This window comes from Cervus elaphus, chromosome 23 (genome assembly GCF_910594005.1).
Source record: "Cervus elaphus chromosome 23, mCerEla1.1, whole genome shotgun sequence".
NCBI lineage: Eukaryota > Metazoa > Chordata > Mammalia > Artiodactyla > Cervidae > Cervus > Cervus elaphus.
In genome coordinates, this window is record NC_057837.1 from 34,093,446 (window position 1) to 34,109,447 (window position 16,002).

The 16,002-nt window shown below is 36.6% G+C and overlaps 1 protein-coding gene across 8 annotated transcripts in view; it reads right to left on the bottom strand.

Annotated features, from left to right (window-relative positions):
- Positions 1–16,002, bottom strand: part of ZEB1 (zinc finger E-box binding homeobox 1) — a 192,307-nt gene that overhangs the window by 20,320 nt on the left and 155,985 nt on the right. For 4 of the 8 annotated variants that reach the window (XM_043883420.1, XM_043883426.1, XM_043883422.1 and 1 more), the window contains exons 3-4: positions 14,514–14,576; positions 6,993–7,154 (exon numbers count right to left, since the gene is read on the bottom strand). In XM_043883420.1, the coding sequence (XP_043739355.1) occupies positions 6,993–7,154; positions 14,514–14,576 (225 nt within the window). The remainder of the gene's footprint in view (positions 1–6,992; positions 7,155–14,513; positions 14,577–16,002) is intronic. The other 4 variants (XM_043883421.1, XM_043883423.1, XM_043883425.1 and 1 more) reach the window with 3 other exon arrangements.

The window sequence follows — 16,002 nt, forward strand, 5'->3', positions numbered from 1 at the left end:
CTGCTAGCATTGCATTCTATTTTCGTTTGTCTTCATGATTTATTCTTGTAATTAATGTACAAAATACTAATAATTTTATAAAATGGCAAGTTGCTCATATTTAAACAGCAAGTTCTTTTCATAAATATCTGTTGAATGTTCTCACACACATGAGATATGAACTTACTATTTTAGGCCAACAGTATAAAACAATGAACAATAAATCTAAATATTTAACATCATAAGTTTATAGAATGAACAGGTTTAAAAGTTAAAATTTTTGTTTTTAAAAATTTTTGAATTGTTTATTTTTAAACTCACCTTTTAGCAATGAAGACTTGTAAGGAATGTTTCTTTTTAGAATTCCTATAATACACCTATGGTAGGAATTCAGTACTAAAAAATCTACCCTATGTCTGACCACTTTTCAAACTATAATTTCTTTATGAATCTGTGACCATAAATAAACTTACTTAAAAAACATTTTAAATTTCTGTGTCTTAAACTTCCTTTAGTGGCAGACTGATATAAAACCTGTGAAAAAACCTCCTTGATTTGTTCCCACTGAACCAGAATTTTGATAAATCAACCTGCTGGAATGAAGCTCCCCTGTTTACAACTTATGAAGTACAGGATGGTATGTTTAATTTACTAAAACATTAAAAACCTAAGTGCTTTTGAAGATAATCACTTTTTCATGGAAAGAGATGTTGCTGGTGTGACAGAATATCTACTGTGAAATATTGTATTAGTAGTTAAGCTACATTACATACCTGAAGGTAATGAATACCTGAATGAAAAACATTATATACTTCAAATGTTATACTGATTCAGAATGACCATGGCTCCAACTCTAATGGGACTTAACTGCACTGATTTGTAACAATGGACTTTACAAAGTTTAGTTTTCATTATTTCACTGAGGCTTTTTGAAATCCTGTTTGTTGCATAAAAATTTTACATATTTATAAACATCTGTATTTTAAGGTTTTATATTTCCCTTTCATATTTATTGTAACCTACTGCTTCTTCAGGTGAAATGTTAACACATTTTAAGAGAAAAAAAAATCCAGGAAAACAAAAGTAGGCCCTACTGAATTATAATACAGAATTATATAATTTATAATTATATAAAACTATGGACTCTACAAATCTGCAAACAGATCAACAGAACACATATTATTAAACTGAACTGCAGTGTCCCCAGGCTAACGATCTATTGTTTTCAGAAATGTGTCCTTTTGCCACACTGGAGTAAAGAATTCCTAGAGTACCCTACTTCTCTTTCCTTTGTCACCAAATTATTTACAGAAATCCTACCTATTCTGGAGTGAAACTTTCCCTTCTGATCTTTTTCACAGTTGATTTCCTAATTTAAGGAAGGGACAGTTGACTTTCTGTAATGGAATCTGATTTGTTTTCTGTATCACCCTTGTAGATTTCCTTCAAAAATCTGAAAGTTGATTGATACAGTACCATTTACATTAGCACCAAAATGCTGAAATAATTAGGCATAAATCTAAGATTTATTTGAGGAAAACTATAAAACTCTGATGAATGAAACCAAAGCACTCAATAAATACAGAGATATTCCATGTTCAAGGATAAGGAGACTCAATAATATCAGGGTGTCAGTTCTTCCCAACTAGATCTACATATTCAGTGCAGTCCCAATCAAGTTATTTTATGGATATTGACAAAAATTCTAAACTCACATGGAGAGGCAAGAGACCCAGAAGAGGCAACATAACACTGAAGGCAAGAATAACGGGAGACTGACACTACCTGTCTTCAAGGCTTACTACAGAGCTATAATAATTAAGATAGTGTGGTGTCTGCAAGAAAACAGACAAATGGATCAGTGGAATGGAATACAGGTGAGCCCAGAGAGCAAATGCAATACAGTGGAGCAAAGACAGTCTTTTCAACAAACTGTAATGGATCAATTGGACATCCACACACAAAAATATGAATGTAAACACAGACCTTACACCCTTCACAAAAATTAACTCAAAAAGGATCACAGGCCTAATTATAAAATACAAAATGACTAAGACATAGGTTATAACAGAAGAAAACTTATACCAACTTGGGTACTGTAATGCCTGTTTAGATACCAAAGGCATGAGTCATGAAAGACATAATTGGTAAGCTGGACTTAATTGAGAATGTTCTGCCCCGTGAGATAAGACAATAAGAGAATTAGATGATAAGCCACAGACTGGAAAAACTATTTACAAATGACACAGCTGAAGAAGGACTATTATCCAAAATACACAAAGAATCCTTAAAACTCAACAGTAAGAAATCAAATAATTCAATTAATAATAGGTCAAATTATAACCCCATTCCTCATCCATCTTCATGACAGAGAATAAGAGAATCACCATTGCAGTGTTGAGTTCAAGAATAAGTGCATGAGACAAGTGCTCGGGCCTGGTGCACTGGGAAGACCCAGAGGAATTGGGTGGAGAGGGAGGTGGGAGGGGGGATCGGGATGGGGAATACTTGTAAATCCATGGCTGATTCATATCAATGTATGGCAAAAACCACTACAATATTGTAAAGTGATTAGCCTCCAACTAATAAAAATAAATGAAAAAAAAAAAAAAAAGAAGAAGTGCCTAAGATTAAAGTAAGCCCAGAGGACAAGATGGAGGAGTAAGGACCTGCACTTACTGCCTCTCAAGAAGACACCCAAATCACAATTAAATGCTGAACAGCCAACAGCAAAAAAAGGCTGGAACCTACCAGAAAAGATATTCTACTTCCAAGGACACAGAAGAGGCCATAAGGAGATGGTATAAGGGGTGTATTCGCAATACAACTAAACCCCATTCCTGCTGGGTGGGTGACACATATACTAGACAGTAATCATATTGCAGAGGTTCTCCCACAGGAATGAGAGTTCTGAGCCCTATATTAGGCTTCTGAGTCTGGAGATCTGGCATCAGGGGGATGAGACCCCAGAACATTTGACTTTTAAGGCCAATGGGGCTTGATCATAGGAACTCCAAAAAATTGAGGAAAAGGTAAGTAACATGCTTAAGGGGCACACACAAGGTATTGGATGTGCTGGGACACAAGGGGAAAAGCAGTGATTTCAGAGGAGCCTGGGCCAGACCTACCTGTTGGGACAACATTAAATGTACCCACATTCACATTATAGCGGTCCTAGAAGAAGAGAGAAAGGGCCTGAGAAAATATTTGAAGAGATAATAGCTGGAAACTTCCCTAACATGGGAATGGAAATAGTCACCTAAGTCCAGGAAGCACAGAAAAACCCAGGATAAACCCAAGGAGGAACATGCCAAGACATATTAATCAACTTGATAAAAAATTAAAGAGAGAATAGCATTGAAACATGTATATTTCCATATACATGTTTATATGTATATAAACATATAAACATGTTTATATAAACATGTTTAAAACATGTTTATATGTTATATATACATGAAATAGATTGCCAGTCCAGGTTTGATGCATGAGACAGTGCGCTAAGGGCCGGTGTACTGGGATGACCCTGAGAGATGGGATGGGGAGGGACGTGGGAGAGGGGTTCGGGATGAGGGACACATGTACACCCATGGCTGATTCATGTGAATGTATGGCAAAAACCACGACAATACTGTAATGTAATTAGCCTCCAATTAAAATAAATAAATTAAAAAAATTAAAGAGAAAATATTAAAAGCAACAAGGGAAAAGCAACAAATAACATACAAGGGAGCCCCCATAAGGTTATTAGCTTATTTTTTAGCAGAAACCCTAGAGGCCAGAAGGGAGTGGCAACGTATATTTAAAGGGGTGAAAGGGAAAAACCTGTAACCAAGAATACTCAGCAAAGCTCTGATTTCGACAGAGAAGTCAAAAATTTTACAGACAAGCAAAAGCTAATTTGGCACCACCAAACCAGTTTTACAATAATTGATGAAGAAACTTCTCCAGGGGAAAAAGAAAAGCCTACAACTAGAAACAAGGCAATTATGAATGGGAATGCTCACTGGTTAGGGCAAACATATAGTAAAGGCAGGAAATCATCCACACAAACATGGCATCAAAACCAGCAATCGTGAGAAGAGACGAGTACAATGAAGGATATTGGAAACACATTTGAAATTAAGAGACCAGCAACTTAAAACTATCTTGTATATATACAGACTGCTTTAGCAAAACCTTGTGGGAACTGCAAACCAAAAATCTACAACAGACATATGCACAAAAAGGAAAAAGGAATCTCAACACAACACTAAAGATAGTCATCAAATCACAAGAGAACCAGAGAGGAAGGGAAGAAGAAAGATCTACAAAAACAAACCACCCAACAAACAGCTCATGCAACTCAGCTGTTCTTTTAACAATGCAATCAAAAAATGGGCAAAAAATCTAAATGGACTTTTTTCCAAAGAAGACATACAGATGGCTAAAAGGCACACAAAAAGAAGCTCAACATTAATTATTAGAGAAATGCAAATCAAAACTACAATTAGGTATCACTTCACACCAGTCAGAATGGCTATCATCAAAAAATCTACAAACAATAAATGCCCAAATCCACAAAAACAATCCCCAAAGTAACAAAACAGCAATAAGAATATATATATCATCAATTACGTTAAATGTAAATAGATTAAATGCTCCAACCAAAAGATTGGCTGAATGGATACAAAGATAAGACCTGAATATGTATAGTCTATAAGACACCCAAATCACCGTAGATGATGACTGCAGCCATGACATTAAAAGACGCTTGCTTCTTGGAAGGAAAGTTATGGCAAACCTAGAGAGCATATTAAAAAGACATCACTTTGCTGACAAAGGTTCGTATAGTCAAAGCTATGGTTTTTTCAATAATCATGTATGGATGTGAGAGCTGGACCATAAAAAAGGCTGAGTGCCAAAGATTTGATGCCTTCCAATTGTGGTGCTGGAGAATACTCCTGAGAGTGCCCTGGACTGCAAGAAGATCAAACCAGTCTATTCCAAAGGAAATTAATCCTGAATATTCATTGGAAGGACTAATGCTGCAGCTCCAGTACTTTGACTACCTGATGCAAAGAGCTGACTCATTAGAAAAGACTCTGATGCTGGGAAAGAAGGAAGGCAAAAGCAGAAGCGGGTGGCAAAGGATGAGATGGTTAGATAGCATCACAGACTGAATGGACATAATTTGAGCAAACTCCAGGAGGTAGTGAAGGACAGGGAAGCCTGGCATGCTGCAGTCCATGTGGTTGCAAAGAGACACAACCTATTGACTGAATACACACACACACACACACAAAGACCCACTTCAGATCTAGGGATACATACAGATTAGAAAAGACAGTCTTTTCAATAAGTGGTGCTGGGAAAACTGGGCAGCTATGTGTAAAAGAAATTAGAACTTCCTAACACAACACACAAAAATAAACTCAAAATGGATTAAAGACCTAAATGTAAGGCCAGAAATGATAAAACTCAGAGGAAAACATAGGCAGAACACTCTTTGACATAAATCACAGCAATATGCAAGATCCTCTCTGACCCACCTCCTGGAGTAACACAGATAAAAACAAAAACCAATGGGACCTCACTGAAAGCCTCTGCACAATGAAGGAACCTATAAGCAAGGGGAAAAGATGGCCCTCAGGATGGAAGAAAATAATAGCAAATGAAACAACTGACAGAGGACTAATTTCCAAACTATACAAGCAGCTCATGCAGCTCAATACTAGAAAAACAACCAACTCCATCAAAAAGCGGGCAGAAAACCTATACAGACATTTCTCCAAAGACGACATGCAGATGGCTAATAAACACATGAAATGCACAGTATCATTCCCTATCAGAGAAATGCAAATCAAAACTACAATGAAATGTTATCTTCCTCTGATCAGAATGGCCATCATCATAAAGTCTACCAACAATAAATGTCTAGAGAGTATGGAGAAGGGGGAACCCTCTCGCCCTGTTGGTGGGAATGCAAACTGATACAGCCACTATGGAGAAGAGTACGGAGATTCCTTACAAAACTAAGAATAAAAACTACCATATGACCCAGCATTCCTACTACTGGCCATAAGAAACCATAATTGAAAAAGAAAGACTCGTGTACCCCAATGTTCATTATAGCACTATTTACAATAGTTATGACATGGAAGCAACCTAGATGTCCCACTGACAGATGAATGGATAAAGATGTGGTACATATACACAATGGAATATTACTCAGCTATAAAAAGGAACACGTTTGAGTCAGTTCTAATGAGATGGATGAACCTAGAGCCTATTAAACAGAATGAAGTGAGTCAGAAAGAGACAAACAATTGTATATTAATATTATACATTAATGCATATCTATGGAATCTAGAAAGATAGTACAGATGATCGTATTTGCAGGCAGCAAGGAGACGCAGACATAAAGAACAGACCTTTGGTCACAGTAGGGGAGGGCAAGGGTGAAACGACTTGAGAGAGCAGTATTGAAACATGCTATTTTCATCTGTTTCTAATGCTTGGAAGGCAGAATGACAGCTGATTTCTTTACAGGAGAATACAAACACATTACTACTGTTTTTTACTGCTGTTTATACACTGGCTGTTAATATCAGAGGCGACCAACATAGATACAGGAAAAAAAAAATCTGTCTCCAAATTAGTATGTTCTGAACCATACCACCAAGGTTTTCTTCCAGAACAGTGGAGTAGCATCAGGGAGAAGTATGGTTTCTCCCAGTACCTACTTCTACTGCCTGCTGCCATATAAGTGAATGGAAGTCAATGTCCAGGCATGATCCTAAGCATTTCACATGTGGGGGTATCACAGTATACATAGGAGATGCACTGACAAAAGACTACACACTGTTACCATGGACATCACTCCATTCACTAAAGAGATTACCCTCTATTGCCATCTGCAATAAATTCTGGTTTTCAGAAATGTTCCCTATAGTAAGGTGGGTTCCCACACAGTGCAATGGAAGCAATAATCCTTCAGAGGTGAGAACCAAGCGGCCGTGAGCTCCAATTACCGTTTTCGTCATGCCCGCTGGCCTCCGGCGTGCCCTGCCTCTGGTCGTCCTCAGGTGCCTCTGGGTAGATGACTGCAGTATCTTGTTGTTGCAGGAACTCTTCAACGTTAGGATCATGGTTTTGTTCATTTTCTGCATCTGAGTCGCATTCATCATCTTTTACTAAAAGAAATGCATACTCTATATATAAAAAGCCATTTCACCACCAAGTTGTTACATAGTTTTCCTAAATATGCAACTACCTTGAGAGAATATAGGACTGTCTTTGAATCTACAGGAAATATTTACAGGAACATTAAAAACAATTTACTCATTCAGCTATAATCTATTGAGAGGTCTGTTTTCATAAGTTTAAAGTATTCTAAAAGTCTCAACATTGTTACCATATCCTCTTTAAGTTTTAGGGTTGTACTTCTATTCCATTGCACTGGTGAACAAGACCCAGTGGAGGTTGGCTGAATCCTTAGTTTCTCAATCAATAATAAAGCAAGGAAAATAGGAAAAGAGAAAAACATAGTTCTCAAACCTAAATTCTTCCTAGCAACCTCCTGTATCATGTTTACTTAAGAGTTGTACTTGAATTGACAAACTGAGTGCAAACTGCTCTGAAGTTCAGTTCAGTTATGTGATTTCTTAGAAAACAGCATTAATAGTTAGCTACAGTCAGAAAGATTTCTAATAAGAGTTAAAGAGTATCAAATTGATAAGAGTGCTTTCCATCTCCCCGAGTATTCAGATACAGACAGGGCTGTTCTCTGTCTTTCTGCCCCAGTAACTGTGTCACTGTAGGGTGATGGGAGAGGCATTTCCTCCGGAGTCAGAAGGTTACGAGGCTAACGCATGTCTTCACTTGGAGAAGGCAGCCCAGGGCACTGGTGTGCTGCAGGGTAGGCCTGAAGCTCTGGGGTTTCCGTCCATCTGTCCCCCTCCCGGAGGAGGGTCCACACTTCTGGTGACTCTCCTGGGTCAGTGTGGCCCCTGGATGTCTCATGGATGACTTCTTCACACACTTCAGATTGAAGTCAGTTCTGAATTTGTGAAACAGCAGACTGAACTGGACCCAATTAAGATGGTGATGTACCAGCATCTTTTTGTTCAACAGATACTAAAACACTTGGCACGGGAGCAGTAACCCAGTTCCTCAGTGTGGCTGCTGCTTAAAACTCTAGCACCAATGACACAGTAATAAAGGTGACTACGCATCATCTTTTCCTCCTTTTAAACAGTCAGTAGCCATCAGTTATGTGGTGTCTGCTGTATACAGTCAGTCCCTGAACAATATGGGTTTGAACTGTGAGGATCCACTTATACTTGGGTTTTTTCAACAGTAAATACTCTAGTACTATACAACTGTCGTCATTGGTTGAACCCATGGATGTGAAACTGTAGACACAGAGGAATCCAGTATTAGGAGGGCTGCCTGTAAATTACATGTGGGAATTTCCACTGCGGGGGCGGGGGGGGCAGGTGCCTCCACCACTGTATCGTTCGATGGTCAACTGTACTGAGAAGTGTATTTTTTTAGTTGCTGCCAGTCGTCGCCAAACCTTGGTCACTGGATCCAAGCAGAGGTGAAGACTCTTTAAGATGGAAGCCACCACTCTTCACTTAAAGGGAATCCATTTCCAGATCCTCAGCTTTCATGCAGGGTCCTTCCATGCAGGGCCCTTTCTAGAGTCCAAAAGCTTCTTTCTTCTCCTTTTTCACGGTCCTTTGCTCTAACTTCAAAGACAGACAGGTCCCCCCTCCATCCATTACATCAGTACAGCGCATGCCTTGCAGTATAAAACCTCCAGCTGCCAAAGGAAAACAATTCACAGTACTGACTGGGAGAAGCCTGCTTTACTGATCAATCAGGCCAACGTAAGAGCACTCTAAGTGATCAGGGGAAAGGCTGGTGACTGAAATGGGGATGTTTGGGCCCTGGTTATGAATCTCTGAAATCAGCTATATGATATGGCCAGAGAAAGTAAGAGTAATTTCCCCTTAATGACCTCACCTGTTTCATTCCCTAACTATTCTTAAAAAATTCACTGCTCTTCAGAAGGCTGGTGAGAACAAAGCAAGGAGTATTCTTGAAAACCTTTCCTAGGATCTGTCATTAGCTAAAACAATAAGCACTTCTGAACAGCTAAAGTAGTACAAGTCTGTGTTGTTATATCTTTTATCATTTTATTTTCTTTTTATTTTTTAAGTTATGAAAGTATGACAACACATTTACAGGAGACTTGGAAAACACAGAACAAAGTTACGTATAGTTCCACTATGTATTACCATTATTTTTTTAAGTAGATCTTTTCAATGTAACTTCAGATATTTGAGTTAAACTAGATTAAGATGCATGAGACTGGGTGCTCAGGGCTGGTGCATTGGGATGACCCTGAGGGGTGGGAGGGGGAGGAAGGTGGGAGGGGGGATCGGGATAGGGAACACATGTACACCCATGGCTGATTCATGGCAAAAGCCACTACAATACTGTAAAGTAATTAGCTTCCAACTAAAATAAATAAATTAAAAAAAAAAGTAGAACAACAACAACAACAAAAAAAATAAACTCACAAATGAAATTTATATTTATGTGATTTCTTATAGAGGAAATATAGATTTGACAAGTTACTTAAAAATACTTTTATCAGATTATATTACAAAATATTTATTTCAATTAAATATTCTCCACTTTTAAAATGTATTTTCTATAGTCTAGTAGCTAAATATATCCTAGATGATGGAATGATAAGGTTTTAAGTAGTGTACATTGTTAAGAATTATATATGTAATATGTATTTTATACATGAATATTATATCTTCAATAAGTTATAAACTTATCTATACACTGGTTGTAAATATACTCATTTGGAGACAAAGATTTTTACAACTCATAATAATTAGACTAGATCTAAATAACCTTAACCTCATTGTTGAATAATCTATTTTAAAGAAGTATTTATTTATATTTTATACATTCCTCTTTATACATTATATATTCTTCATATTAATATAAAAATTTTATAAAATTCCTCAAAATGTGTATTGACACATTCATTTTAATTAGAAAAATGAAGACACACTTTATTTTTCTGCCAGAAAGTCTGACTTGGCTGATGGTCTAACAGTGATAATTAGTTTCACTAATAAGGTTATTAGGTACAAATTTTCCAGAAATTGAATGAACTAATAAGTTTACAGCTATATTGATCAAAATATAGTTAGTTCAGGTATTAAAAGAATTTTTATTTAAAAATGTACTGACTCATTAGCAACATTTCAGTATTCCCAACCATTTCTGAATATATTACAAAAGGTGCCTCTAAGTTAGGGTAAAAAAATAGCAAAAGTCAGAACAGATATCATTAGTCTTTTGGTAAGTAAGTATGGGTGAAGCCTTTTGGTATACACCCAAGGAAGTGAGGGCCTGAATGATTCTGGTGACTGGGAAACAAATCCTTTAGCGAAATAGGTGGCTCTGAATTTTTGCTTTCAACAGAACTGAAGGCGCATTTAATAGAACTGGTCATTGACAAGTCATTAAAATATTCTTATTAATAGATAACCATAATTCGTTGCATATAGTTCTGAAGATATATAAAGAATGTAATAAATCATTTATAACAAAAACTTATTTCATCTTTTTATTTATGAGAATAAAGTTCTCTCAGAGCTAAAGAAAAACCAGAAACAGAATTAATGCTCCACACTTTTTCTTCTAGAATAAGCGACATTAAACTACTGATATATGGGCTAATTAAAAAATACTTTGGCTCCTTTAATCTCATTTCCAGTAACATTTTACTTTAATGAGTAGTTGACCCCTGAACAACACAGTTTTGAATTGCATGGGTCCTCTTATACTGGATTTTTTCAAAAGTGAATACTAGAGTTCTCTGTGCTCCACGATTGGTTGTGTCCACGGATGTGGACCAGCAGACAGAGAGAGGCCCTCTGTACGGAGGAGCTGGGTACTCAGGAGGGCTCACTGTAAGTTGTATATGGATTCTGACTGGGCAGAGGGGTCAGTGCCCCAACCCCTAGGTTGTTCAAGGGTAAACTGTAGTTATTAAAATTTGTCATGTATGTTGTGATCAGTGATCATAGGATAAAGCAATCCATAAATTAAAAAAAATCTAGGAGTCATATAGTCCCTGGAAACTAAACAGAAAGTTAAATTTCAATTTATATATATGTTTTGCTTGAAAAGAAATGACAGTTGATCAAAAGTATCTTTGAACAGGAAATATACACTGGTTAGCATTAAATTCTCTATGAGTTCAGGGAGAAAAAATTATGATGCAACATTTCTGACTTTCAAAGAGGTATTCATATTTAAAAAATGAATGGTATTAAATTGCTGTGGATTTCAAATATAACAGTGATGTCAGAAATGTCATTTTTTAATGTGCCAGATAATAGGTTATAACTACAGCTGACCCTGAAAACATGAGGTTTAGGGGTGCTGACCTTCCAAGTGGTGGAAAATCCATGTATAACTTAAGAGTCAGCCCTCATTGTATATGAGTCCACATCCTAAGACTTGACCAACCCCAGACTGTGAAGCACTGCAGTATTTATTATTAAATAAAATACGTGTATGTGTGGACCTGCACCATTCAAACCTGTGATGTTCAGGGGTCAACTGTACTTACTAACATGAAGGGTTAGGTAATACATAATCACCTGGGAGGTAATACATAATCAGTCTGTATAATATAAAATCTGGAGGATAGTAACAGTATGTCCTAGGACAGTTGGGAGGATTAAATGAACTAACACAGTATGTGTTTAGTACTGTACCAGGCACATAGTAAGTGCTCTGTAATTATTATCTATTTTCTTCAAAGCAGTCCTGCAAGGTGAACATTGAACCAGAGCAGATGACTCAGTATCGAAAGCTGGGCTCTTTCCAACCAAAGTACATGGTTTCCATGAACCTGTACTTACCAAGCCAGTTTCAAGCTAAGACCAGACATTCCTCAGTTTACCCCTAAAACTTAAAGTGCTGGGAAGTGCATGTGGTGAAAAGGTCTATTATAAAGCAAAATTCCTAGTCTTAAGACTAATAAATGCATGTGTTTAAATATTAAAGGGATGAGCAAATACTGAGAATATGACGACAATTTGGTTTTCTTTCAGGTGTGACAAAACTCTGAACTAACTGTCACAGTATAGAATGATAGGATTATAATCATTGGTCAAAGTGTACAATTGTAGGGTTATAATCACAAATTATAGAAAGCAAGGCTAGAGAGGCAAACCTTTAATATAAAGGCTGAATAACATTTTTATGAGGCTATCAGTGTTTTACTCCCATAAGAATAAAGGATAGTTAGGCTTCCTCCAATCTTTATCCTCCAATTTTGAAACTTTGCACAAGTATCAGCTAAACAAACAAAGAAGGGATGCTTAGAAGAACAAAGGTTGTTTTGGGTGACTTTTTCACTCTCTGAATACTAAGCTGAGACTATAGTTCTCCTCACTTCATGAACTGCAGAAGGAAGTGAGCTTGAGAAAGGAGCTGACAAAGTTCTAAACTAATGATGGTGACCTCTTGCCATGGTTTTGTTTACTTTGTCAGCACATTATTCCCTGGAAGTGAAGGGAATAACACAAGCAAAGGTGAAACATGACTTCAAAGTTAAACTGCTCTGAAGTCTCAAACATCTAATTTTCACCCTTCTTTGCTGAAAACTGCATTTATCAGAGTTTTATTAAATGTTTGTTTACTCCTAACTCCCCGAGGGCCAGGGAAGTAACACACAGGGCTCACTACTTTGGAGGGGGTGCTGTATTTCAGCAGGAACTCTAGTTCCAGACCTGACTATTTTTGGGGGAGGGAGGGAAATTATGTATCACTCAGTACTTCAAACTGAAAGCATGAATTCATTTTTGTACTGAAGAGCAAACTGTGAGGTAAAATACTGTCAACTTGGAACTCTAGGTGTCTTTTTTGCTGGCACTTTGCCTCAAAGGGCAAACGATCTTCTACAGAAGACCTTCTACTAACCTGGTGATGTGAGTTGTCACAATTTAACATTAAATAGAAGAGTAATGAACAGCATTCTTCTGTGTTCATTAAGACTATTTTACTAACAACAAATATATTGTTTAAATATTTTATATAATGTATAAGTCAGCCTGACAAATATTTGATAATAAGCATACCTGAATACATTATTCATGCAAGTTCAACATAATCACGTTAAAGGCAGAATACAAAATCTTTGGCTGTGGCACCATAAATGATCATATATTCCATTATTTGATTAATTTGGAGTGCACTTTCAGTTAGAGTACAAAGGCTTGCTCTTTGTTTTATAGAAATGACAAGTATGGGAGAGCTGATGCTTTTTGGTAAAAATCGATTTTTGACACATTACTACAAAATACACTCATCATACACAACACAACGTGATTTATAAGGCTCTGTGGAATATTCCTAAAATGTACTGCAAAGAACAAAAAACTATAAACGTAAAAAAAACAAAAACAAAACTATAAATGTTAGGCCAAAGAAGAAACAAAAAAAATTTAAAACTATATGATAGAAATATCTAATCTATGGTAGAATATACAGAATACAATTACACTACTTTTAAGTGCAGAATTTTAAGGAAATATTCTAATAATTTGGAATTTCTTTTTGAAGTTTACATTCGAAGACTGCCTTATGAGAAGTAATAAGTGCCTGGTATTATCATATATTGGACATTATCATATGAAATATCTGGATTTAAGATTTGCACTTACTCTTTTCCTTCTTAAATCTGATTTGAATCCAATAATAGAGGAATAGCCTTAAGTCTCGGAGAATATGTACTAATATAGTCACCTAGAAGCAAATTTCCTTGTTTACTATAATTCAACTTCATTTTGGGTTGGAAAGATCCCCTGGAGAAGGGAAAGGCTACCCACTCCAGATTTTGGCCTGGAGAATTCCATGGACTATGGTCCATGGGGTCACAGAGTCTGACACGATTGAGCGACTTTCACTTTCAACTTCATTTTGGCCTTTTTCAATCACAGAAATGGTAAGAAAAAGTGTATTCTCTTGTTTGCTGTGACATGTTCACTTATAAATACTCATAATTCTTATCTGATTTCTAGATAATCCATGATATTTGCTTATTTTTCTCTCTTCTGCTTTTAGTCTTGTGGGCAATTTCATGTAGATCCTGGTAACTAATAATGAAACTCAAAATAGATCTGTATTTCTGTAACTATGGTAAAAATCTGACAGAAGTTTAAATTATCATTCAAACACTTATTCTGTGGATTATCTGTAGATTATATTTATCATCATTACAGATGAATATCTGTATTATATGACTATCTAAGCTTGCAGTGTATTTAAAGAATATAAACACCTAACTTTTCATACAGTGCCCCACATGCCTAGGTACTTAAACGTTTAAAGGGGGGCAAGATAAAGAGGAGGAAACAGATTAAATGCAGGATTCACAAATGCAAAAACCAGTCACACAAAAGGCTGTTCAAAGATGACAGTGCTTGAGAAAAAGGCAAAAGTACCTGCACATCCCACTTCATCTGCCCGAGCTTCCGGCCCCAGGATTTCTTGTCCTTCCTTTCCTGCTAAAAATCAAACAACAAAAGCATTAAAACAGATACCCCTCTCATCAACATTTAACTTCTATAAATCTGGAAAGGAAAATTTTAGGTTATATTTGATTTGGACTTTTTCCCCCTTGTATAAGTACAGTAACATGTCCTACTAAGCTAAAGCTTTTTAAAGAAATTCAGCATTTTCAAAAAACTCATATTTTAGAGAAGCAAAATGAATGAAAATGTATATATATTGTGGACTTCTACATATATTAGAATTATATGCATACCGGGATTTTATTAATGGTATTTTTTTTAGGAGAGGAGCTCTACCTACAGGCAGTAGGATTCCTTTTCTATCTCTTTCCTGAAGCAAAATTGCTATGTGCTGGGCACTGTGCTAGGTGCTTTATCAACTCATTTCCTTTAACCTTCATAAACTCTCTCTTTATAAATTAAAAAATCCCACCAAAACATGAGGCTTGAAGAGGTTAAAGAACCTGCCTAAGGACACACAGCTACTGGGTGGTGGAAGCAGAATATGAATGCAGGTCTGAATGGCTCTAAAACCCGCTCTCCCCTCCACCCTGGCTTATGTCACTATAGACTGAATCCCTGACAACCTGCAGCATGCCCAGAGCAAACAGCTAAGGACTATACCTTTTCTTTCACTCTCTTAATTATTCTAACTACTAGTAAGCAGTAATAAATGATAATAGTGGTACCGATAAACATATTAGATGTCTATTATCCACCTTCTCTGGGGCTCAGATGGTAAAGAATCTGCCTGCAATGTGGGAGACATGGGTTCAATCCCTGGGTCGGGAAGATCCCCTGGAGAAGGGAATGGCAACCCACTCCAGTATTCTTTGCCTGGAGAATCCCATGGACAGAGGAGCCTGAAGAGCTACAGTCCATGGGGTCACAGAGAATCAGACACGACTGAGCGACTAACACACATTATCCACCTCTGACACCTATATATTTGTAATGAGCTGATAAGATCAGAGTCAATATGCACATTATTTAGGTAAGCAGAAAGTAAACTTTATATATTTAGGTACATTTTATTTATTGAGTAGTTTATTAAGAACCTGTGCACATACGAAAGATTAAAAGTTAAAAACTGCTTTCAGAGTATATAATGTAATTATGATCAGAAGACTTACAAAGTCATGCTAAAACACTGTGTAGTTATCTGCACTCCAATCAAATCCCATTGAATATGTCAATCAAAAATCTTGATTCAGATTTCCCTTAAGTTTGATAATTGAATTGAGAAATAAAGCACTAATCAAGTAAAACCTGTGCTCACATTAAAGCATGTATTTCTATAAGTGTCTTGGATTACTGGGTGGATTTATTTGGCAGATTTTCTATACTCATTAACTTTTATGTTACTACTTAAAGATAATCATTATGTGATAGTTAAAATATGCATAAACCTCTTTAGATC